Source organism: Orycteropus afer, unplaced genomic scaffold, assembly GCF_000298275.1.
Source record: "Orycteropus afer afer isolate SDZICR_OR568_19922 unplaced genomic scaffold, OryAfe1.0 scaffold00137, whole genome shotgun sequence".
Taxonomy (NCBI): Eukaryota; Metazoa; Chordata; class Mammalia; order Tubulidentata; family Orycteropodidae; genus Orycteropus; species Orycteropus afer.
The window spans coordinates 410699-437894 of record NW_006921724.1 but is presented as its reverse complement, the minus strand read 5'-3'; the positions used below and the strand labels follow the sequence as shown (position 1 = coordinate 437894).

Below are 27196 nucleotides of genomic sequence, written 5' to 3'. Positions count from 1 at the left end.
TACCTTGGAAACCCAATGGGGTACTCTATGAGTCAGAACAGACTTGGTGGCAGTGGGTTTGGTTTTTTATTTTAAACAACAGCAACAAAACTGGTTAAAACAACATTAGTTGCTGTCAAGTCAATTCTGACCAGTGTGTGTCAGAGTAGAACAGTGCTCCATAGGATTTTCAATGGTTGATTTTTCAGAAGTACATCACCAGATCTTTCCCCTGCAGCATCTCTGGGTGGATTCAAACTTCCAACCTTTCAGTTAGCAACTGAATGTATTAACCATTTGCACCACCCAGGGACTCCATAAGCTGGTAATAACACTGGTGTTAATTCTTTCCATTCATAATTTGTTTTCATTAAATTTCTTTCCAATTCACATTCCTAGCACAACTTATCTCTTGTTAGGGTCTGGTTTAGTTACAGCTTTCGGGAGCCATTTCCACCATCAGTAGTGCCCAGAACTCCATAGCGCAAATGGCAGATGCCAGACTCACCTGGAATCCAGGAATATCAACTTCAGGTCGAGGCTGGCCCTGAACATGAACATGTTACTGTGTAGTTTGATCTCCGTGATGGCACTTGGCGGCAGAGACTGGCCCACAGCCACCAGCCCCACAATCTGGTAACAGGAGTCGTACAGGGACATGTCCAACATATACTGCCTGATCTTCAAATAGCCACTGCAGTGGATAACCTGGGAAAGAGAGGGCAGGTCAGCTGCTAAAGGACCCGGGGCAGACTGGTCCTTTCCTCCTGGCACTGGGCCTGCTCATTTACAGGAATGAGATGGAATATCCCTTCAGCACAGCTTCTCCTGAATTGGGCTAGCCAACATTCTGATGCACATCCAAGTTATTATTCAGAAGATTGAAGCTGTACTTCTTTCTTAGGAAACACTGTCATAATGAAATACACAATTTGTCTTATCCAATTGACTGTGTTCAGACTTCTGGCTAAAATGGCCAGTTAGTCAGACATACCACACTGTCCTTCTACATCAAAAACCAAGAAACTAAGTGAAACATATAGAAGACAATCCTGGAACCATAAGCATCAAATGAAAGGATAAAGAACTAGATCAAACACTGATTAAAAGAAGAAACTGACTGAAAACAGCAAATGAGAAGAAATAGGGAAGAGGGGCTCTGCCAGTCAGCCCAGCACTGCATGGCCATCTCAAGATAAAGACAGCAACAGCCCTGATGAGTAACACATTAGGCAATTTCATGGAACTCCCAACAGGACAGAGAGTAACTGTATAGAGATACCCAGAGTGAAATAAGGTCCTAATTGTTGCCTGCAGCCAATGGGAAGAGCCTAGGCATCCTCATTCAATGACTAGAGGAACACGCTCTACCTCCCCCCACCCTTCTGGCGATTAGTGACTCAACCCCCCATTCCTGCAGGCCCAACTTAGACTCTTCCCTACATCGCAACCACCACCCCACCCCCTATCTGATGACTTTGCCAAACAGTAGTAGGCCACTTCAGCACAGCACCAGCCACTAGCTCTGCCCCTCCTACCTCCCACCCCAGCTGAGCTCCCTCCACCCTTCCCATACTGGATAGGAGACAGTGGCAGTGTGATCCCATGTGCACCAGTCCACTGTTCTCTACCCCCTTCCTGCACCTGCCACTCTCCCCTCCCCCCAACCTGGCAAGGGGAGGTGAGCACTCAACCACTCACACACCAGCCTGCCACTCACACACCCCACCCTCCATATAAGACGCAGCAACAGCATGACTCTGCATGCACTCATCTGCCACTCACCCCTCCCAGTTAGTGGGAGGCAGTGACTCCACCTCCACTAGCCAGCCACACCTGCTACAACAGCCACACCTGCTGTCCCACCCATTTGACAAATGCCACTGACTCCTCCTGCACCACTAGACTGATGACAGTGACCAATGCACACCCAATCCACCCTCAACAGCCTTGCAAAACCAGTGAACAGAGACACACACTCACACACCTGGCCACTATCCTACCCGCCTGAAGAAGGTGGTGAGCACTACAGTGAGGCCACACTAGTGACCAGAGTAGCACACCCATCCTGCCTGCCCAGATATAGCAAAACAAAACATAACAAAAAATAAGGATGCAGTAAAGAAACATACAACTAATAATCAAATATAGTAACACCTTAATGCATTAAAACAATAGATAATATCAAATCACCCAAAGAATCAGGACAAGATGGCTCTAGCAAGTGACCAAAATAAAGAACCAGGAAACTTCCCTGAGGAAGAAATGGTAATGAAACTATCTGATAAGAAATTCACATGACTTATTTATAGGGCCCTCAAAGAGATCAAGGAAAACACAGACAAAATCAAAGAAAACACAGACAGAACTCAGGAGCAATTTAGGAAAACAACATAAGAACAAAATGACAAAATAGACCATTAGAAGCCATACAAAAACAGCAACAAGAAATCCAGAAGATTAACATTAAAATACAAAAATAGATAACACTTTGGAAGGACAAAGGAGTAGAATTGAATCAGTGAAAGTCAGAATCTGTGAAATAGAGGGCAATTCCTTGATACCAATCTGTTACAGAACAGTTAGAAAAAAAAAGAATGAGGAAAACCTAAGAGTTATGTAAGGGCACCATTCAGAGGAATAATTTATGCATAATTAGAACAGGAAGAGACCAAAAAATACAGAGAAATTTTTTGAAGATTTGCTGGCAGAAAACTCCCTAATATTATGAAAGGTGAGAAGCTATTCCATCCTAAAGAAAATCACCACACATATCATAATCAAACTTTCCAAAACCAAAGACCAAAAAAAAAAGAAAGAAAGAAAGAATCCTAAGAGAAGTCAAGTAAAACAAGATGTTACTTACAAAGGGGAACCAAAAGACTAAGTTCTGATTTCTTGGTGGAAACCATGCAGGCAAGAAGGCAATGAGCTATAAAGCCTTGAGAAAGAAAGAAAAAAATCTGTTAACCATAATCCAGTAAAATTGTCCCTCAAATATGATGGTGAAATTAAGACATTTCTAGATAAACAGAAATGAAGGGAATTTGTAAAAACCAGACCAAATTTACAAGAAATACTACTGGAAGTCCTTTGGACAGAGAATCAACAATGTCAGGCAACAATCTGAGATTAAGACATATGACAGCATCACCCAGAAACCAACCCAGATAAATCATTTTCAAAAATAAAAAAAGCTACAAGACTGAAAATAGAGAAGAGAACCAGAGACATCAATTGTCAAACAATGACAATTCTAGAACCAAAACGGGGAATAAATAGTATAGTTACAGAACTTCCATACTGAGATGAAATTAAGGCAATATCAAAACAGAACAGACTGTTTTAAACTTAAGAAGATAAATTTTAGAGCCATCACAAAAAAATTAAGAAATCTTCTCACCAAAATTTAAAAAAAAAAAGAGAGAAAAATGATAAATACTCAGTAAACAGAAAATCAACAACAACAAAGGAAATTAAAAAGAAAATCCATAAGCAAAAGGAACCCAGACCAGAAAATTACACAGAATGAAGCAATAATCAGCACTACAGTAAAAAGCATAACAAAATGACAGCAGTAATTTCATACCTATTAGCATTTACACTGAATATTAATGGATTAAATGTGGCAGTCAAGAGACAGAGAATGCCAGAATGGATAAGAAAACATGACCCATTGTGGTAGTTAAGGTTATGTGCCAACTTGGCTGGGCCTGGTTTTGAGTGGCAGTTATTCCCCATGATGAAACTGGTAATCTACTCCAAGGTGGAATCTACTGCGAGCAGTTGAGTGAGCTGTGAGCTGTGAGCTCACTCTGATTCCAAGGTGGAATCTACTGTGAGCTGTGAGCCTTAGGGATGTGATCTGCTTTCAGTATATAAGAAAACACTTTGAGGAAGGTGTTGAACTTTTGGCACATCTGGATCCTGCATTCGGCCGAGTCTTTATCTCAATGGCCTGCCATGTTGTCTGCCAATCTTGGGACTGTTAATGGACTTGAATTAGTAGCCTGCCATATTGCTTGATAATCTTGAGACTGTGCCATTTTACTTATTGACCTTGGGTTTGTCAGCCTCAACAGCCAGCAGTTTCAGTGGGCTGGGAGCAAGAGGCAGACCTGAAGCCCAAGGTTAAGGAGCTTTTACCCAGCCACTGGAGCTGGCACTTTGAACTTGGACTTCTAGCCTCCTAAACTGCAAGAGAATAAATCCCTGTTTGTTCAAGCCATCCACTTGTGGTATGTCTTTTATAGTAGCACCAGGAAACCAAACAACCCATTAATATGCTGCCTACCAGAGACATATCCTAGACACAAAGATAAAAATAAGCTAAACAGCAAAGTCTGGGAAAAAAAATACATCAAGCACAGCATATCAAAACTTTTGGGGCACAGAAAAAGCAGTGGTTGGAGGGCAATTTATAGCAATAAATACTCATCAAAAAGGAAGAAAGAGCCAAAATTAACATCTTAACCTTACTGTGGTACTTAAGGTTGTGTGTCAACTTGGCTGGGCCTGGTTTTGAGTGGCTGTATATAGTTATTTCCCATGACGAGATTGGTAATCAGCTTCATGGTAGAATCTACTGGAGCATCTAAGTAGCTGCCTTAGGGATGTGGTCTGCTTCTAGTATATAAGAAGCAGCTTTGACGAATGTCTTTAGCTTTCTGGCACATCTGGATCCTGCATTTGGCTGAGTCATCATCTCGGTGGCCTGCCATGTTGTCTGCTGATCTTGAGACTATTTCTGGACTTGATCTAGTGGCCTGTTATGTTGCTTGATAATTATGGGGCTGTGCCATTTTACTTGTTGACCTTGGGTTTGTCAGCCTCAGCAGCCAGCAGCTGTCTGAATTAAGAGAAGCCTCCAGCTTCAGTGGGCTGGGAGCAAAAGACAGAGCTGAAGCCCAAAATCAAGAAGCTTTCATCCAGCCCATAGAGCTGGCACTTTGAATTCAGACTTTTAGCCTCCTAAATTAAAAGAGAATAAACTACTGTTTGTTAAAGCCACAGAGTTATATTTTCTATTAAAGTGGCACTAGAAAACAAAAACACAATTTCAACGAATAGGAAAAAGAGCAACAAAAAAAGCCCACAGTCACCAGAAGAAAGAGAATAATGAAATTTAGAGTAGAAAGAAATGAAACAGAAAAACAATAGAAACAATCACTAAGACTAGTAGTTGGTTCTTTGAAAGAATTGATAAAATCAACAAACCAGTGGCCAAATTAACAAAGGACAAGATGGAGAAGATGCAAATGACACAAAGAAGAAATGAAATGGGCAACACTATGACAGAACCAGCACAAATAAAGCAAAGATAATAACAATACTATGGAGATCTGTACTCTAACAAATTAGAAAATCTAGAAAAAATGGACAAATTTCTAGAAACACCCTACCTACCTAAACTTAGACTAAGGTAGAAAATTTGAACACATTCAGGCCCAGATGACTTCACTGGTGAATTCTACCAAACATTCAGAGAAAAGCTGACACCAATACTACTCAAACCATTCCAGAACCTAGAAAAGGATGGAATACTCACAAATTCATTCCATGAAGCAAGCATTACCCTGATACCAAAACTAGGGAAAGAAATCACTAAAAAAGAAAATTATAGACCAATATCCCTCATGAATACAGATGCAAAAATTCTCAACAAAATCCTAGCCAAAAGAATCCAACACCATATCAAAAAAATAATATGTCATGACCAGATGGGATTCATACCAGGTATGCAAGGATGATTCAACATTAGAAAATCAATCAATGTAATCCACCACATAAATAAAACAAAGGAAAAGAACCACATGATCATATCAATCAATGCAGAAAAGGAGTTTGATAAAATGCAACACCCTTTCCTGATAAAAACTCTCAGCAAAATAGGCATAGAAGGGAAATTCCTCAACCTAATTAAGGGCATATACACAAAACCAACACCCACTATTATTCTCAATAGAGAGAGACTGAAAGCATTCCTTTGGAGAATGGGAACCAGACAAGATGCCCTCTATCGCTGCTTCTATTCAACATTGTATTGGAAGTCCTGTTGTTGTTGTTGTTTTGTGCCAGAAGTCCTAGCCAGGGCAATAAGGCAAGAAAGGGAAATAAAAGGCATCCAAATTGGTAAGGAAGAAGCAAAACTATCCCAATTTGCAAATGATATGATCCTATACATAGAATATTCCAGAGAATCTACAAGGAATCTACTGGAACTAATAGAAGGATTCAACAAAGTGGCAGGGAACAAGATCAACATACAAAAATTAGATATCTCTACACTAACAATTGACTATGTTCAGGTAACTCCACAATTTAAGATTCTGTAATATATAAGCAAGAGCTCTGGTGACACACTAGTTAAGGCATTTGGCTGCTAACCAAAAAGTTGGAAGTTCAAACCCAGCAGCTGCTCTGTGGGAGAAAGATGAGCCAGTCTGCTTCTGTAAAGATTTATAGCTTTGGAAACCCTATGGGGCAGTTCTACTCTGTCCCGTAGGGTTACTATGAGTCGGAATCAACTTGATGGCAGTGGGTTTGGCTTGAATAAATAAGCCACCATTCGTCTGTCAGTTTGTCGTACTGTGGTGGCTTGTGTGTTGCTGTGATGTTGGAAGCTATGCCAACTGGCATTTCAAATATCAGCAGGGTTGCCCATGGTGGACAGGTCTCAACAGAGCTTCCAGACCAAGACAGACTGGGAAGAAGGACTTGATGGTCTACTTCTGAAAAAATTAGCCAGTGAAAGCCTTGCGGATAGCAGTGGAACACTGACTGATAATGGGCTCAAACATTGTGAGGATGACACAGGACTGGGCAGTGTTTCATTCTGTTGTACACAGGGTCACTGTGAGTTGGAACTAACTCAATGGTACCTAACAACAACCACAACAATACATAATAGATATGTATATAACTAACCCTTTTCCAAGTTGTGATTTGATGGCCCAGCAAAGGCATTCAGTAGTTAATCATTTATTCCATAATGCTCACTTCAGTAACTATAATACTGTATCATCTTCCAATTAGATAGAAGTTGACATCTGTTAATTGTCATTTATATCCCTTGACTATAGCATACCATTAAATTATAAATTCCTTCAGTAGAATGAAAAAGATCCATATTTTCATGTATTTTTATCTTACTTATTTATTTGTATTACAAGGCTTCAGTCCCTTGTAATGAGCTAGAGTAGCAATATAGAAATACTTCTAATTGGTATTGCCGAAAACATAAAGGAGAGAGTGTACAATGTTCCATATATCAAACAGAAACATCTGTACAGACTTAAGCCTCAATATTGGAAGCATTTATACAAGTTACAGTCAGTTAAATCTCATAGGGTCATTATCATCATAACATGAGTGGTGTTAAAATCTTAGCCTGAAATTCTCTTGTTAAAGCTTTCTTTCCCCCAGGATTCCCAAATGCATTCACAGTCTTTAGAACTGGAACAAACCTTAAAATCTTTACAGTCAATCCTCTCATTTTACTGATGAGGAAATTGAGGACAAGAGAGGTGATGGGTTTTGCTTAAGATTAGACAGTAAATGGCAGAAACAATTCAGGAACCAAGACACCTGAGTAATGTCTAGTGGATGTAGACTGGTGCTGGGGGCTCCCCAGCCCTGGCCCAAAGGGGCTTAGAGTCTGGGACAGCAAAGAAGAAACACATCCCTCAAATTCTATCACCAGAGTGAGGTAAAGGGAAGAGCCTGAAGTGGCACTCAAAAGGAGGGGCTGAGGAAAGGCTGAGAGAAGAAGGACCCTAGGACAAGAAGGGTCAGGGAAGGGAACTCTAGAAAGAAGCAACAAATGTACAAAGGCACATAATTGCCCCTCTCTCCATTTCACACTTTTCCTTCCTCTTCTAAAATGCAAATTCTCCTGGAAAAAGTCTCCAGCTCCAGTGTAAATGGGTTTATGACTTCTCTCCTGAGATAGGAGACACAGCAACTCAAGACCCCTTGAGGGTGGAGTGTGAGAAGCTCCAGAGAGGGGAGGGGAGGGTTGAAGGGACTAGCAGGGCAGTCAACATAGACTTTCCCCAGTCTCCCCTCCCCTCTGCAAGTGGCTCTCTCTAATGCTAATGCACAATATCACCTAAGGGCTTTAAGAGGGGACCTTCTCCTAGAATCTGGAATTAACTGGAACAAGTGATGATATCTGGCAGAGAAATGCAACCAAAAGGGCTGGGTTCAGAGCTCCCAGCTCTGACACTTAGTGTGTTGTGCCCTGAGGGCCACTTCTCCCTTCTCAGCTCATGTCCTTGATTACATATATGAAGTATATACATGAGTCTAAGAACATTCACTTCAAAGAGCTGGTATGGCAATCTATTAAATTAAATAACTGAGATGCTACGGATGAAAGCTCTACTCTGTATCTTAGAATGGGCTCTCTTACTGTTATAATAATGCACATCACCATCATTGTTACTGGATTTGATTAGACATTCTGAAAGTAAGAACAGCTTCTGTATGCTCTGAACACTCACTGCCAGCCCCAAGACTTTGTGCATATTTCAATGAAATCTCAGTGAATTCTAGCGACAGTTGTGCCAATGGGACCAACCTGTCTGCAAAGTAGAACTAATAGGCAGTGGCAGGCAAGGCCACTTTTGACTGCTAACCAAAAGGTTGGTGATTCAAATCTACCAGCCACTCCTCGGAAGGAAGACTGGGCAATCTACTTCCATAGAGATCTGCCTCGGAAATCCAAGGAGGGATCGCTATGAGTCAGAATCCACTCGATGGCAGTGAGTTTGATGTTTTTTGTTTGTTTGTTGGTTGGTTGGTAAGCCATTATGCTGTGTGAAATAAGTCAGTCACAAAAGGACAAATAGTATAGATCTCTGCTGCATGAAACATAGAGAGCAGGCAAGTATAGACACCAAGCTTCTTAGTGGGTACCAGGGGTGGGAGGGCTGGAGGGAGAGGAAAAGGAGAACTCAATGCTTAGCGGACCCTGAGCTCCTGTTACAGGTGATGGAAAAATCTGGGAACAGATAATGGTGATGACTGAACAATATGACTAACATAATTACTGTCACTGAAGTGCACATGTGAAAATTGTTGAAATGTCAAATGTTTTGTTATCACAAAATAAAAATAACTGTTATTTAAAGCAAGACTCTTTGATTCATTTTATTTTATATTAAAATGTATATTTTTATGTGAAAATATACTGAAATTGGATCAGCCTGGAATATTTCCTTTTAAAACTCCAGCTCTCACACTCACCTCATCACCGGCTATGAGCAATGACTAGAAAGTTCTACATTAGTCGGTATGAGAGCTTTTGGTTCCTGTACCCTTCCTTTCTATAGATGTTCTTGAACGTGAAGCAAGATATCAAAGACAAAGGGAGAACCCAAGGCCACCACCATCTTTCCACTCACCCATAAGCAGCTTTTCCTACCTTGTATCCACTGCACGTCAGGCCTGCGTTTCTTTTTGCCAAGACACACTTCATTCGAAGAAAGAATGATCTCTCTATCTCATACTCTGAAAGCAGGAGGGAGGTTAGATTGGTAAATTGTCCCATGATGCTCCCCCTAGCTTAATTTCACCCTTTTTCCCAACAATAAATCCTCAGAGTCAGGTGCCACTCAAAATCATTACTGTGTCCCAACAGCTACAATAAATTTTGACTCAACGCACAACCATGAACTTGTGTACACAAGAATGCAACATATGTCTCTGGGCATTTCCTCTGCCTAAATTATTCTCTGATTATAAATTCAGCAGATTAATTCTTACGCACACTATTGGGGCAGTATATTCAATGCTGGAGTCTCTGGGTAGTGCAAACGATTAAGTGCTGGGCTACTAACCAAAAGGTTAGTGGTTTGAACCCACTCAGTGGCACCTTGAAAGAAAGGCCTGGAGATCTGCTTCCAAAAGGTCATGGCCACGAAATCTCTATGAAGTAGTTTTACCCTGCACATGTGGGGTCATCATGAGTTGGAATTGACTCAGCAGCAACTGGGTGTATTCAGTGCTGCCCTCGGTTTATCTAGGTTACTTGGTAAGAGGATTAATTTGAAAAATTCATCAATTGATTTATTGACTGATTAATTGATTAACTCTCAGAACCATCAAGCAGCCAGAGACCTCCTTCCTGCTTGCCCTATACTCAGAAAGCTTGACTTATGGCCAAAATTGGGCTGGAAGTGCCTAACACAGACCAAGTGTGGCTTCCATGTGGTCCAAATGAACAAGAAGAACAACTTGGGAAATGCCAACTAGTGGTCCCTTCCTGGTGGTCACAGAGTGACTTGGTGTCCAGAGAACCACCTTGGTTGGCCCTAGGATGGGTGCTTGAACTTGCCAGGGATGGCCCAGAAGCCTCTGACTTCCCTCAGGGTAGCAGAGACTGAGTTCAAGTTACACATACAGCCCCTGTCTCTGGCAGAGGGATCCAGTCACATCATGCCACCCAGAAGCCATGGCCATGGTCTCCAAGACTGCCCAAGAGTGTGGACAGAAGACCAAATCCAAATGAACCTCCTTGGCCAGGTCAAAGTTTTGGCCTTCATTTATAGCCCTGGAGGAACGACTGGTCTCTTCTCTCCAGGGTCCTCCCCACTCACTCTCTTTTTCTAGCCAGGCCAAGAGTTTCTTTTGTACAAATGTCTAACCTCACTATTACAAATGTAAATGAGCCTCATAAGGAAATACCCTCCACCTTAGTGAGTTGACACCAGCACTCTGAGGTACAAATAGAGTACCTATGGGTGAGGGAGCAATCACTCTCATTCTCAATAAACAGCCACTTAGGGGAGGTTAATAAATTAATTTTTAAAGAAAGGTAACCACTAGGAACAGAAGCCAAGTCTTCCTTCTTGTTTGTCCCTGAGGAAAATCAGGAATCACCTCAGAGCTTTCTAACACATAGTTGGAAGGTAGTCATATTTTGCCCACAATTCCTCCTACAGCAGGCTGGAATCTGCAGGCATATTGCCCTTCCCTTCACCCTTCCCTTTAACATGGCTGCATGCGTGAACCATTTCTAGATAAGCACTGATATACAGATGCTAAAAACATCACCCAGCAATTATTTTCCAGTTTGGGGGAAATCTCATTTCTCACACAACAATGGGAGTCAGACACAGAAAATCAGCTCTGTGAACTCAGCACTTACAAACCTCAAATCCTGCATTCTTCAGTTGGCTGTTGAAATAAATCAGTGTTATGTCTCCTCTTGTACTGTTGCTATACCTCAGACTTGAATCCCATGCAATTCCATGGCAAGGGAGGGTCTGATGATATTCTTGACATTCATTTGCTTTCATTTTATAAGCACTTATTTTCAAGGTTATGGTATCGGAAGGATAAGATGAGACCAGGGCCAGTGGGAGAAAGTCCATGTCCACACAATTAACAGACTGTGTAATTTTAAAAAAAATAACAACACTATGTTCTGAGAAATTTTCTAATACTTCTGCTGACTTTGTCCAGCTTTAAACAACCTCAAGGTATTGGATTCGGGCTCAGTGTTCTATCCTATCCCTTATTTTGTTAGAAATTATTTCTTCAGAGTCATTATTCATGTTAATTTATGCAGCTATACCATTTCCAAGGATTTATGATTCACTGATCATTGGTCTGTAATTCACCTCCTAAGGTATTCTCCACTCCTCTGCTTCCAGACCAAGCTGTAACTAAGCCATCCATCTAATCTCAGAAACCAACATCCCAAGAGTTATCTCTTCTTGAAAAGAAACTCTTAGCCTCATTACTGGTACTTCTGAAGCTAGAACATGGGGGCTGAAGAGCCATATTTGCAAGGGGTTTGTTTGTTTGTTTTTTTCACTTTTTATTGTGATCTGGGTGAAAGTTTACAGAGCAAATTCACTTTCCATACAGCAGTTCATACACATTTTGTCTCATGACATTGACTACACTTTCCAACAATGTAACAGCTCTCTTCCTATTTCCTCCCCATAGTTCTCTCTTCTCTGTGTCCTTCCCTCTCATTGACTCCTGTCCCCTGCCACCCATTATCCCCTTATGCATACACTGTCCTTCTGTTCTCCCATGATTGATCTCTCCAAGGAGTGTATCTACCTGATGTAAATGTTCAGCTGATATGTCAGTCTTTTACTTGCCTGTAAGCCACAAGAGTGAGTTCAATTCGAGACCTGAAGGACAGCTAGGGGCCATAGTCTCAGGGGTTTCACCAGGCTCTATCAAACCAGGAAACCTGGTCTTTTGAGGTTTGTTCCATATTGTTCTCCCACTCCATCCAGCATCTCCTATACAGATCCCCCTCTTAGTGGTTGGCAGTATAGCTGGGCACCATCTAGTTCTTCTAGTCTCATGGTCATATAGGCTGAGGATCACATGGTCTACCAGTCCCTTGGACTGATTGTTTCCATGCCTCTTTGGTTTTCTTAATTCTTCTTTGCTCTGGATGAGGAGAGACCCATCTGGACGAGGAGAGACCCATCGTTGCACCTAGATGGCCGCTTGCAAGCTTTTAAGATCCCAGTTGCTACTCCCCAAAGTAGGATATGGAACGATGTTTTTGTGTAGTATGTTATGCCAATTGAGCTTGATATCCCCCGGGACCATGGTCCCGAGCCCATAGGTCTAATGACTTGCTCTCTCTGGGTAGCTGGCTGTGATCAAGAAGTCACCACAACTTTGTCCCTTGTCAGCTCTACTCTACACTGGGACATTCTTACAGAACATACAAATACACTTGTAGAAACATCATCTGCCAACCCTATACATGGTCATGGGCACACTTCCCCCTGCCTAGACACACCTGATCATTCAGTCTGTCCACCCGTCTGTCCACCCATAGATCAATGTTTGTTATCACTGACAACACAGTACTGTATGTGCAAAAGGTTCATCTTTGTTGTCTGTATCTCCCATGTACCTCTCTCTGTCTTCCTGTTCCTCAATGCCACTGTACTGATCATTCATATTTGGTGTATTGCCTTTTCCTTCACCCAAATCAATACTTGTCTCTATCTATCTAGCAATGTTCTGCAAGGGGTTTTTGAAGCTGAGTGTGCTATTCTTTGTTCTGTCCTCCTAGCCTTAACCTAACCTTTCCTAGGCGGAAGCAACAAATTTTTTCTGTGGCTGGCTTCCCTATTCTTATTACTTCTTTAAGTTCCTTCTTTTGCCTTGTGCTCCACTGTGGAATTTTGGCCAAGTTGGGACATTATAGTCCAAAGCAGGTAACAAACCCATTGTCAACCTGCTGATCAACCTCATAGGATTGTAAAGGGGATTTATAAGGCCAGAGTCCCTGGAATAAATTCAGTCTATCTTCCTAGCACTCATTACAATCATAATTTAAACAGTCATTTATGTAATGATGTGTCCCATAGTTTCCCCACTGGACAGTAGCCACGTGCCATCCTAACATGGTGCTTACCACACAGCAAGAATTAAATTAGTATGTTTTAAATGAATGAGAGGGAACTGTCAGAAGGAAGAGGACACTGTCTAGGATCCAGCCAAGTCTGTGAAATGGACCAGGGCTTCCTGATTTCACAGGTCCCAACTCAGAATATTGTTTTCAAATGCATTTCACAAAACACATAAGATTATAAAAGAAGCCAATTGACCTTCAGGAGAGATTTAGCCCCAGATAGCTGCATAACACCGGGGATTACTTCTTGAGGTTACTATCCCAACATTCAAACACCATCAACTTCCAGAAAAAGTTATCAAAACATTAAAACAAGTTGTGATATGGTTATAAATGTGCTTCTTTATTAACACATCAAATAACAAGATCTAGCAACAGGGTGCATGGCTGCTGAAATTTTGAGGTATCAATATTTTTAAATATCTGCAACAATTTAACATGATATGTAACATGATGTGAAAATATGGGTGATTTCTGTAGTTGGCAAAGCCACAGGTACCAATAATATTAATATGGTTTATTGTCTGTGATCATAACCCAAGGAAATGCTAAATTTCAACTAAAGAAAATAAAGATATAAAGTTTCCCATGTCATTGACAGACTCACTAATCCATCCTTGGACCCTTGGTTAAGAAGCCCAGGTTCAGAGTCATGACGCTGCTCCCCCTGGAATTCTGAACCAAGAGCACATTGGGCCGGGGAAGCTTTTGATCACTTTTCCTTGTATCCTGCCCAGTACCTACCACAGTCTCTGCATGTAATAGAGGCTTGATAAATGTTGGCACAAAGGACAAAGGGATAAAAGAAAATATCTCCACTTGGGGGAATCTGGGTATTTGTTGGAGAGGCCTTCCTGGGCACCCAAAGTGTCATTGTCAAGCATAAGCAGAAAAGCCCTAGGGTCATATTTAGGAGCACCATCTAGTTTTCAGTCTGGTTTCTTTTTGTCTGGAGGAAATACCTTGGAGGAGGTGATGGTGAAGAGGCTGGTGGGCTGCAAGGACAGCCGTCATCTCATCATGGTCGGAAGGATGGATGTACTCATAAATACTGTTGCCCGTGAGCTCCACCTGCCACAGGAGGGAAGAGTCAGAAATGTCACCAGTTTCTCTCCAGGAGTGTCATGGAGGGGGTAAGCTATGTCACCAGTATACACCCCACCCAGCACAGGGCTTTGATTTCCACTTAGAACCCACATGGAGTTCCTGGGTGGCACAAATGGTTAAGCCCTCAATTACTACCTGAAAAGTTGGCTGGTACCCACCCAGTTGTTGTTATTTGCCGTCAAGTCGGCCCCGACTCATAGCGACCCCTCCTTGGGTTTCCGAGGCAGTATCACTATGGAAGTAGGATTGCCCAACCTTCCTTCTGAGGAGTGGCTGGTGGGTTTGAACCACCAGCCTTCTGGTTAGCAGTCAAGTGCCTTAGGCACCCACCCAGAGGTGCCTCAAAAGACAGGTTTGGTGATCTGGTTCCAAAAGTTCATAATCTTGGGAACCCTATGGAGCAGTTCTACTCTGCACACATAGGGTTGCCATGGGTTGCAACTGATGCTACAGAAACTAACAACAATATAACGCACACCTTCACCAAATGCAGGACATTCTTCTTTGCTTAAGCAGAACCTGAACTGTCATCCACACTTTACAGCAGGCCAGAAGGCTGAAGCTTGAGCTGAGAACCAACAGAGTCTCAGCAAGAAGAACTGGGAAGTGAAGGATTAAAGAGATGTGCCCTAGAGGTGGCTGGCCCTAGTGGCCTGGGCAACATTCTTCATAAAGAAGGGAGCTTAAAACAGTGCTCATTGCTATCTGAGGGGACTTGCCATGTGCATACTGTGTCCCCTGTGACAGCCCTGCCTACGATAGTGGCTCCACTGTGCTTGAGGAAGACCTCACACTGACAACAGCCCTTTCTCTGCCACTCCTCATTCCCTTCAGGCACTGCAGGCCTCTTCTCCATTTTCAGAAATGTGTCTCTGGACTTCCTAATCCGAGATGACTGAGCTAATGCTATGGTTCTAGTCCATGGGTGCGGCTGAGTCACAGCATGACCTACGTAAGGGATTTGGGCCCAGATAGCCACGTGATGCCAGGGATATTTCCTGAGGTTCCTACTCCAGCATTCGGACACTACTTCCAAATGTGCCAAATCTCTCCACACACACACCCCTGAGAGAACGTCCACGTCAGAGGAGACACAGCTTCCCAGGCATAGGTATGTCCAGGAAAACACCAAAGTTAAGATCTTTATGCAGAGGTCACCGGTGGACCAAATCCCAACCTTTGAAACTTTGTGGATTATTCTAAAAAACACAAGAGGGGATGATGTAGACTCTTAAGACCTGGGTCTCCTCACCCATTAAGGTGGTCAATGGGCACAAAATGTACTAGACACTACTGCCATCAGAATAGCCTTTGAGCAGTGGCCTATTTTTAGGGATACAGTAGTATTGGAGGTGGCCGACAACTACAGTGAGTCAGTGCATCCCAGTGTTGCCCTGGGGAGCTCAAGGGGCAGTAACAGTACTTCCACTATAGTCAGTTGGAACCCAAAAACCTAGGGTGGGGAGAAACTCAAAGTACCTGAAAAACTGCCCTTGGGTGGCCAAAGAGAGTCCCTGGGTTCATAAATGGTTAAGCACTGAGCTACTAACTGAAAGGTTGGCAGCTCGAACCCACCCAGAGGTGCCTTGGAAGAAAGGCCTGGCAATCTGCTTCCAAAAGATCACAAGCATGAAAACCCTATGAAGCACAGTTCTATTCTGCACACATGGGACTGCTGTGAGTCAGACTTCATAGCAATAGGTTTGGGTTTTCTTTGTTTGGTGGGTGGGTGGCAAAAAACCTTGGATGGGTCTGAAGAACTTTTTCTCAGCCTTATCCTCATGGGAAAGGATAGCCTAAAAGAGTAAAGGGAAGCTTGTGGGGTTCCTCGTCCCTAACCACCCCTCATTGATTTTAAGTTTGTATCACTGCATGCTTCATCAGCTGGATGAGCCAAAGCTCACTGCCCTCAATCAGAGACCTCAGATCATGTGCAAAGGGGCAACTGTGACTCACCCACCTCACACAGCAGGACAACTCCAGCCAGGCACTTTAATGGAGAAGTTCTCCTGGAAGACCCCAGTCCAAATTAGCATCAAGGCCATGGGCTTTTTACTTAGGACCAAGAGACCATTGTTGTTATGTGCCGTCGAGTCGGCCCCGATTCATAGCGACTCCTCCTTGGGTTTCCGAGGCAGTATCACTATGGAAGTAGGATTGCCCAACCTTCCTTCCGAGGAGTGGCTGGTGGGTTTGAACCGCCAGCCGTCTGGTTAGCAGGCAAGTGTCTTAGCCACTAAGCTACCAGAGCTCCCCAAGAGACCATGGAGAGGTGAAATAATTGAACCCACTTCTTGGAGCTAAGTCTTCCAGTTTGTTAAGATGTGTGAGTTACCTTTTCATTACAGATAAATTAAGTTTCTGGCCTGCTAAGTAATCTTGTCCCTAAAATGGCTTTCACAGTTCTATTTTCTGCCTTATTTGTGGAACGTTTCTTCTGATATTATGTAAACAAAGGCACCCAGAAAACCCTATTATAGAAATCCTTCCAACGGCTTCACACCAATCCCCTAAAAACTGGACCTTTTTGAATCACCCAAAGGGATCTTGGCAATGTGAAAAAGCTATGATATGATTTCATTTTTAAAAAAATAAAGAATAAAAGCTAATCATCCTTCTTTCAAGTCATTCCCGTCGGTCCTTTAAAAGTTTAAGTAAAATGAAACAGTATTTTAAAAATGATAAAGCACTCTCCTTTTTCCTGAGAGCAGTTACAGGGGTTCGCTGTGAAACTCTGTCTGGATAGGGAGTGGTAGAGCTTAATAAATAAGGGGGCTTTTATTTTTAAAAATCAATTCACAATTTCAATGGCTCACTTTAAAAATGAAAAAAATGTTTTTAAAAAAAGTTGTGGGTTTTTTTTTGTATTGGCCCATCACCTCCCCTTTACTTACATTTTAGGGGTCAATGATAATTTTGGTTTGATTTAAATCCTTTTTCAGAATAAAGGGACTGATGTCTCTTTAGAGAAACATCTTCACATATTTGCCAAAAGACTTGCATCTGTGCTTAGAGGGATTAGATTAGAGTTCTAATCCCAAAGTAGTTTCATCTTTTTTTCAAAGTTGCCATTCTCATCACATGTGTTGAGGGGATGAGAAGAGTGGAGATACAAGAATGAAAAGGCTTGGTTTTCTGAATACTTGGATCAATTATAAAATGAATGTGAAAACTCTAAGGCTGTACAGAAAGTAAAACAGTCAAGTAACGGAAATGGTAAGAAAAATTTTTGGAATGATACAACAGTGCTGACCTTGATTCAAAATCATGGTTGACATGATGTTTCCTGTATTTACATATCTATTTGTGCTTTTGAATGTGGAGAGAAATGTGACTACCTCACAACAAAAAAAAGGAAAAAAAAATATTGTTGTCGCTACAGAACTCCCCAGGTCTCATACATCAACCTTATTAAAACAGACCCTAGATGTGGTATGTTAGTATTTGTAAAACTCTGCTAACAACGAAATGAATTACTTTCCTACTAAGAGCTTTTTTATGTTTTGCTGAATAACTTTTCTTCCTGCCAAGAAAACTGTGTATGATAAGTACAGCAGCACTCAAAGGACATGCCTGCTTTCAGAAGGAGAGCAGCAAGTGCTCTAAAATGCACTTTGCTTTGCTTTGTTTCGTGAATACAGTCAATTATGCATTTCAGAATCAGATGGTTTGGGTTTCAGGGTTCAAGTTATGACAAGAAACATAAAATGTTACCCTTTCTCTTCACTTCAACAGTGAAAAGATTAGATTTTATGCCTCCACACAACACCAAGGCTATTTCTACAGTTGTGCATTTGGTAGCAATCTCAAATACTAGATTTTTCTTTATGTATCTCATAAACCATTGTTTCATACATATCTATACTTATTTTAAATGTATTTGAGTTATCTAGATTCTATATAATGGTAGTGTAGTGCCTCAGGCATTTGACTGCTAACCAGAAGGCTGGCAGTTCAAACCCACCAGCCACTCCTCAGAAGAAGGCTGGCTGGGCAATCTACTTCCATAGTGATATCGCCTTGGAAACCCAAGGAGGGGTTGCTATGAGTCAGATCTGACTTGATGGCAGTGAGTTTTTTAGTTTTGTCTTTTTTGGGGGAAGAGGGGCTGTTATCAAAGTTTAACAGTGAGGATCACTGTTTATTAATTCAAAAGCAAAAATAAACTAATAAACACTGCCATATGAAGTAGCTGATTCCAACACTTATTTTAAAAGTTTAATAATAAGCTTTAAATTGAGATACACTTGTAACACATAAGGAATCACTTTCACACTCTCAAATAGATAATTCAGAGAGTTATTTGCATAGTTCAGACCAAATAAACACTTTCCTGTGAATTATCCACAGTTATGGCACACTTAGAAGCTTATGCTTCCTAGGAGCTGCTAACAGAGTTTAACCCTGAATTAATATGAAAGTTGTCGTTACTTAATGCGATAATGTCATCGACAGCAAGTGAAAGTTCTAGGAACACAGAATAGCACCATGAAAATATAATTATTTATCAGAATACCTGTTTAAAAGATGATGACTTCTGACCACTAGGTAAAATTTTATTAACACTTTTATGTCTGGTGATTTTATTTTTAATCTTTAACTTTATTTTAATAAAGCTTTCATGTGTGAATATTTGCCTGACATTTTTGCTAATAAAAATAATCTAAAAGGTGCAAAAATTTGAAAAAGAGAAGTTAGGTATTTGACAACCTATTAAATATTTTATTTGACTATTTAAGTAAAGAAGACAGAAAAAAATACACATTATGATTCTGGCTAGATTTCCTTTTGAGAAGCTAATCATGAACAGGAGGCAGATTTGAGGGAAAAATGTGTTGTTGCTTATTTAAACAGTTCACCCTGGAACATGCCCCAGATACTAACAAGAGGTTTGCATCTGTGTTACAGGGTTTCTGTCGCTGGTGACTAAGACTAAGACAATTCCACCAAGAAATAAGAAAAAACCAGTTCCCCTACAGTCCCTCAGTCTGACTTATCTTTTTTTTTTTTTAATTTATTCCACTAAATTAACACTTCTTCTGGCAACTTCTTTATATAGATAAAGGTTTTCTCTACAACTGCCTTAGGAAATGATAGTGCATAACCACCCTGTTGAAATTATGATACAAGTTTTATTTCTGCATTATGACCAAAAGGAAATATAATACCCTTAATTGTGATTTTGCCTAGATTTCATTCTGGACAGTTAACCAAGAACAGAACAGGTTTGTCACCTGTTCAATATTTTGGTCATTCTTAATTATTGTGTTCATTCTTATTTGCACATAAGAAGATAAAAATGATTGAGAGAAAGAGATATGTAAGATATCAGTTGGCCAGCTGGCTAAGTGGACTGGATGCTTTGGGTCGTGCACGATGCCTTATGATATAGTAGGACACTCCAAGTAATCAAGAACCATTAACATATGCTCAGCAAAGGCTCCCCTTGAAGCAATTTTGTCCTAAATGAAACATTTGCAATGCCTGACTTCCAAGTAGTTCTCTGTAGGTTATAAATCACATAAAATGGGTATTTTAATCTATTTCTTACCACAGTCCTGAAAGACAGGTAGAGCAAGCATTATTTTCCTTATTTAAGTTATAGTTCAGGAAGGTTAAATACCTGTTCTATGAGACATAAAAAACTATATAACTGAATACATTTCCCGTTTTTCTTTGACTGTATGAAGCTCAAATCTAAACTTAATATCCAATTATGGTGACTACCTATTTTAAAACATTTTTACTTAAATTTTTTAAATATAGAAAATATTTTGTCTTCTTTGTGCCTTCTTACTGAAAGACTATCAATGGTTATGTAAATTACAATTGAAAAAGGTAAGTAGTCTGATCAAAGTCACTGGGCCACAGATCAAGTCAGAAGTAGAAATCAGGCTGGATACAACTATATTTTTTAAAAACAAACAAACACAAACCCATTGCATCTATTCCAACTCATAGCAACTGGGCAGAGTAGAACCCATGGGGTTTCCAAGGGTGCAATCTTTATGGAAGCTGCCTTATCCTTTCTCCCTGGATTGGCTGGTGAGTTGGAACCACTGACCTTTAGGTTAGCAGCTGAGGCTTAGTGCTTAACCACTGTACCACCAGAGCTCCTTGGTATAACTATAGAGCCCAGATTGGTCAATCTACTTCCATAGTGATACTGCCTCAGAAACCCAAGGAAGGGTTGCTATGAATCGGATCTGACTCAAGGGCAGTGAGTTTGCTTTTCTGGTTTGGAGAGCAAAGTGGAAATTAAGACAGTAATAATTTTTTGATTGGTCATAATAACCTTGAAAAGAATAGAAATAATGAATTTCATATTCCCAAAAGTACTCCCCATTCTCAAAGAACATTAATCTCATGAGTCACATAGGTGTAAGAGCCAAGCAGTGAGTAAACTTTATTTGAGAGACCTGGTTTTATAAAAGAGGGGAAGAGGAAGAGAAAAGAAAGCCCCAGATAATTTTGATATACAATTTACTTTAAAGGGCTTTGCCTAGGAAACGCATAGGCACAGAAACCCACTTGGACATAGTAAGGATATACATACGCTGGAAGAGAAGTTTGTAAATAATCGTCCAAGTTTGAAGAATGCATGGGGCGCTTGAGGAATACACCCGATGTAAGTTTGATTTCGTTTTCCAAGTGAGAAAATCCAAGTCATATTAATTGGTATGTTTTATTTGGCTTAACCATATTAGGAAACTGGGGAGACACAGATTACTTATGCATCTCCCAGGAGTCCCCTTTTATCTACAATTAATTCTAGTGATTAAAAAGGCCCTCTGATTTACATAGTACCCAATCTAAAAAAAAAAATTCCATGTGTGTGTGAGCACACGTGTTGTGTGTGTGCGTTTGTGTGTGATTTTTAGAAGTGACCTAAATGAGTGGTAGGAGCTCTGGTGGTATAGTGCCTAAGGCATTTGACTGCTAACCAGAAGGCTGGCAGTTTAAACCCACCAGCCATTCCTCAGAAAGAAGACTGGACAAGCTACTTCCATAGAGATAGCACCTCGGAAAACCAAGGAAGGGTCGCTATGAATTGGAATCGACTCAAGGGCAGTGAGTTTTTGTTTTGTTTTGTTTTGTTTCTTCTAATGAGCGGTAAATGGGAATGATCAGTTAGACACCTCTCACCTGTTGAAGCCATGGACCCAGAGAACAGCCAAATCATCCATCAACCCCTTGATGTGATGAGATTAGACAAAGCTGAGCCTACCTCTTTCTTCTAAGGGAAGACCCCCTTTTCCAAAGACTATTCTACTCTTCCAGAAAAACCAGTAATACTTAAATGTTCTAAAGAAACCAGGACCTTGCTGTGCAAAACAGTAGTAAACTGACTTTTATGAGTTTCTATCACAAGCATATAAAATGCTTTACTGAAACAACCACTGAGCTGGAAAAACTCAGGAAAAATTACCCTGAATTCCATGTGAACACTCATAAATCTAGCCCCCCCCCTTCTCTCCCCCTTCTTCTCTCTGCATAAAAATCCATGTCCTACATCAGCTTTCCTCTGGCTTTCCTAGCAACTCACAATACCACATGCAGGTCAGCAAGTATGGACTGAAAATCTCCCTTTGTGAAGCTCTTTTGAGCGGCATATAGCATTACTGTGTAAGCAGCAAATCCGGGGTATCAGACGGAATCTGAGGCCAAGGCTGGCTGTTGCAAAGATACACTGGTCATTAACCTCAAAGGAAAAAGAAAGTAAAAAGTAGCACAGAGAAGAAAAGCCCTGCAGGATGTCCTAAGAAGAGGATTTTGCAATGTTGGATTATGTTCATACACAAAAACAGTCTCATTCAGAAGTCTGACAACAGACTCATTTTCAAGTTGGGTCAGGCAGTCAAGATCCGCTAACACTTAACATAATATTTTGACTGTACATAAAATCATGCAATACCTACCTGGGACAAGCCTAAATGTACGGAAGCTGTTTCTGATATATACATGATTTTGCCATCAGATGCTACCACAAAAACAAATCCATCCAAAGTCTGTAAAAGAGAAAGTTTCAGGGTAAGATTCTTTAAAGTTAATCATTGTATTGGCACTGGGATGGAAGAATGTGTAAACTATTGTTTATCAACACACATTTGTTAAATGCAAACACAGAGCCCAGTGGCATAAGGACCATAGGTACCACCACTCAAGGTTTAATTCCCAGGCCAGGATCTCAAATGCATTTAAAGCAGTTAAAAACAATCTTACATCCACAACACACACACACACACACACACACACACACACACACACACACAAATCATGCAAAACAGAGAATTCCTATCCTGCTCAGTTTAAATGTAGTAGCTTTACTGTTCAGGGTTATTTTAGCACTTAGCACAAATCCGGAGTTCTATGGTACTTAGGGGAAAATCCGCCACTATATAGACCATTTTATGTCATAATTGGCGGCCGTTTATACCACGAGGACATGCTTTATTTGCCACAATTTTCTAGTTACCCCTAAGTACCACTCGAATGATAAATTCCTTTCCCCAAAAATATCACTCCCCAGAAAATAAAACAAAAATACTCTGTTATTTTAATAGGCAATGTCTACAGAATTAATAATTTAGGATTTACAAGAGATCAATAATCTTCACAAAATTCAAGGAGTAAGTGTCAATTTCTGAAAAAATTAAAAGTACCCAAATGCTACTCAGATTTTGCCTAAGTTGGCGAGCCTTCAAAAAACAAAATAAAATTATAGGAGGTAATTAAGACAAATAAAAAGGAAGTAATTATATTTATGTATGGCACGGATAAAAAGACTAAATGACTTTCGAAAAAAGTAAAAGTGCATTTTATTTACCCATTCATATTTTAGATCCAGAACCAAAGAAAAGCAATAAAGTTGGGTACAACCCACAATGCTGCCCCATAAAAAATATTCCAAATTAATTTCTGGCCACAAATTCTATTTTTACAGCATGTAATTGAAACCAGATTACCTTTGAGGGGGAAGCCGAAAAAAGAATGTAGTGGAAGTGAAACTTGAAAGATATCCTTACATTTTGGTGTCTCAAACACAGTTTGAGACATTCTTTTGCAAACTAAACTATTATTACCATTCCCTGTGCTAAGGCTGAGATCTGCATCTTGATTATCAGCCTTACTTTCAGGTTTCTAACAGCTTAAAAAAAAAAAAGAAAAGAAAAAATCCAAACCTTCGCCATCTCAAAACGATAAGCCGTACAGCAATTTCTATAGTTATAAAGGTTTTGACACGTTTTACATTCTTACTTAACTCCCAAATCATTAAAGAGATCCGTTTAATGAAAATAGCATTTGAGAGCCAGCCTTATCTAGAACGACTAAAAGAGAAAAAAAAAAATATATCATAATGAAAATCCAGAAGTTGCCAGCAATAGCTAAAAATGTCATATTCTTAATGGAAATTGTTGGGTATGCCTTTATAGTTTCAAATGACCTAATTCGCTTACATGTATAATAAGAAGCCCATCCGGCCACTACTCAGGAACTAATTAAAGAAATGTACATTGGAGAAGGGCGGGAGTGTTGACTTTGCTCGCCAGGTTTTCACTGGAGTTCTCCGGCACTTAGTTGTCCCCGATATTAGTGTCATTTATAATATGTAGGAGTATCAAATACGTAAAATACGGCGCGCGATCTGGATCTGGAAGTGAGCGAAGGGGCAGCGGGAGGGCGCGCGGGACCCGCTCCAAAAGCGCCATTACTCGGCCCGGCTGCAGCTACAAGTTGTAAAATATTCCCCCGGAATCTTCTCTTCCCCAGTTTATGCAGGCTTAAAATAAATCACACGGCATTGGTGGAAAAGAGTTGTTAAAAGATCTGCTTTTTCAAAATATGGACCTAATGGCTATTCGTTGACCCAAGTCACAACATCGCGCAGCCAACTCCCCCCCGCCCCCCTTTTTTTAAAAAGAACACACTAAATAGAGCGAGGAAATGCAAAATAGCTCTCGGAAGGCATTTTTCGATGGCAGAGACAAATGACCGGGGCGGGGGGCGGGGAGTTGGCTGCGCGACGTTGTGGGGGGAATGAATTGGGTCGTTGATGAGGTTCTGTAAAGGGTTATTTAAAAGATTCCAAGACGCGAGGCGGAGTGTCCCCACCTAGCGCCAGCCGCCGCCCCCAAGCGGCAGGTCGTGCGCAAGGGTATCCTGCCCGAAACGCAACGCCCGGCGCCGGGGGTGGGGGTGGGGGTGGGGGTGGGGGTGGGGGTGGGGAAGACCAGGTCAGGGGGGCTTACCAACTGCCAACTGAATGGCATCGCACTGGGGCCGCTAAAGCAGCTGACCCCAAACTAAACAAGAACCCTGTGCGCCACAGTAATCCCCGAAGGCAAACCAAGTGGTAATATTTGCTGGGCAGTTAGAGGTAGTGTCGGCCTCAAGCTGGACCTACTGAGTTGAATTCGACTCCACTAGTTGCTTTGTGAACTCGGCAAGTTGCTTGACCTCTCTGTGCCCTCAGTTTCCGGCTCTGGAAAATGGAGTTAAAAATAGAACCTACTGCAGGTGGGTGGTGAAGCAAGACTGTACGCTAAGGTTTAGAGCAAAAACCTGTAATAAACTCTCAATAAATAAATGCCAACTGTTAGCATTCTGTTATCGATACTCTCTCTCCCTTATTGCAACCCCTCCAGACACACAATTGCCAAAAAGCTTTGGAGCTGCTGCACTCCATAGCTCAGTGTCCTGATCATTCCTTCTCGTCTGTTTCCAGCGCCTGGCACAGCGTTTCCAACAGAGCAAGCGCTCGGCAAATATTTGCTGAGGAAAGGAAAGTTGTAAGGGACTTAACGCCCCGGGGCGCCGACTGGACTAAATGCCAGATGGGCTAGAGGGACCTGAGGCTCTGAGGGGAAGGGTGGCTGGTGATAATAAATGCCTACCCCGGCCTCTCAGGAACAGATCCCGTTTGCCCCGAGGTGCGCTTTATGCCTCCCACCCACTGCCTATGCCTTCTAGGCTGCCTAGCGATCCGCCCAGCGCTTCTAGGGGAGTGACATCTCAAAGCCAGGATGGCAGGGTCAGCAAGGAGCCCCAGCCCAAGGTGAACTGACCCCGACGCTTCTCCCCGGCAGCGGCTCTACCTGCAGCAGATGAGATCCCAGCTCCTTGGCCACGCTGTCCAGGGGCCCGGCGCGGCTTGGCTGTCCCCACGCGTCTCCCAAACCTGGACGGGGGAATAAAGCAAACCAGTAAATGGCGGCGCCCAGCCAGAAGCCAGGACGCAGTGCAGGCGCGCGGAACCTCAGCACTCTACGCTCTGCCCGCCCAGAGACCCAAGAGTCTCCCCCACCTCCTTCCCCGCCCTGCAACCCGCTGAATGTGCCCTCGTCGTGGCCACTGTGCCTCGATTAAAAGAAAAGGGCCGCAGAACGAATGGCCAGCGAGGCCTCAGGCCCAGGTGTCCCGGTGCGCACCGAGCCCGCCAGACGGACGGCTTGCTCACGTGCTCATGGCTCTGAAATTGCCATTTTATTTGAAATGCCACAAAGTAATTTAATCTGCTTTGAAATCGGCCATCTTCTAGCCAAACGAGGATTTCGATTTGACCCGTAAATATTCCCCCAAGGGCTCTCCCTCCCCCCATCACGTGTAGTCTCCAGCACTGCATTTTGCCCAAGACAGAATCCCCAACTAAAGACCCCTCTCTGCAGCAGGCAGCTTTTCCGGTAGTGTGTGTGCATGTGTACATATGTATAGTATTATGTCTATGCTACATATATACATATATATAGTATGTATGTATATGTATATTAATTTTATTTATTCATATATTAAACTTCACCTGATTCTTTAGATTCCCAGTTTCCGCAGCACCGACCCTCTCCAATTCTGCAGACCCCGCCTTTGAGAAGTGTTTATCAGGGCAAACTCGAAGCATACACCAGCCTCCAGGCTTCCAGGGGCCAGCGGGAATGGGATACAAGCCGGCCACAGCCAAGTGCATCAACTCAACGGTGTCTGTTGTCATATAATTGGAGTCCCTCTGCTTCTTAACTAGTCCCCTTTCCACCACCTCCCGGAAAGCCGCTAGTGTCGCAGAAAGCACACCAGGGGCAAGGCGACCCTGCCCAGCACCTGCGCCTTTGGCCCAGTGGTTGTGACCTAGAAGACCTCAGGCTTTTCTCTGCACACTCTGGAGGAAGCAGGAAAACAGATGAGGCGGCGGCGCTGAGCATCAGCTGGGACAACCCCCAGCCTCTCCTCAGAGTCGATCCGCTGGGGACCTCCACCGCAGACTCGCCGCTTTAGCGCAGCGGCTTTAGAGAGAGGTGGCAGAGGCTGGCGGCCACCATCTGCGCCTGTGCCGCACCCTCCCCTGCAGCTCTCTGCAGGACAATGCTCCCCAAGCTCCAGGCCCAGTTGTGTGGCGCGCGCTCCCAGCGTAGACACCTGCAGGTGAGCTGTAGGGCAATTGGCTCGTTCCCCTCAAAAAACTACAGTCCCCAGGCGCAGAGCTGGACACCCAGAGTGGGGGGAGCTCGTCCAGTCGCTTCGAAACCAGGGACCATTCCTGGGGCGCAAAGCCTCTCCAAGTAGGAAGTTGTGAGCGAGTTCCCAGAGAGTCTCTGTACAGGCACCTTGAGTCTCCCCTAAGATCCTACAGGGAGCTCTGGTAGCATAGTGGCTAAGACACTTGCCTGCTAACCAGACGGCTGGCGGTTCAAACCCACCAGCCACTCCTCGGAAGGAAGG

General features: G+C 42.3%; 1 protein-coding gene across 1 annotated transcript in view; it reads right to left on the bottom strand.

Moving 5' to 3' along the window:
* SIM2 (SIM bHLH transcription factor 2) overlaps window positions 1-27196 on the bottom strand; it is a 62605-nt gene that overhangs the window by 26429 nt on the left and 8980 nt on the right. Inside the window, exons 2-6 of the mRNA XM_007945532.2 lie at window positions 25585-25667; window positions 22408-22497; window positions 14344-14452; window positions 9407-9492; window positions 488-687 (exon numbers count right to left, since the gene is read on the bottom strand). Coding sequence (XP_007943723.1) covers window positions 488-687; window positions 9407-9492; window positions 14344-14452; window positions 22408-22497; window positions 25585-25667 — 568 coding nt within the window. The remainder of the gene's footprint in view (window positions 1-487; window positions 688-9406; window positions 9493-14343; window positions 14453-22407; window positions 22498-25584; window positions 25668-27196) is intronic.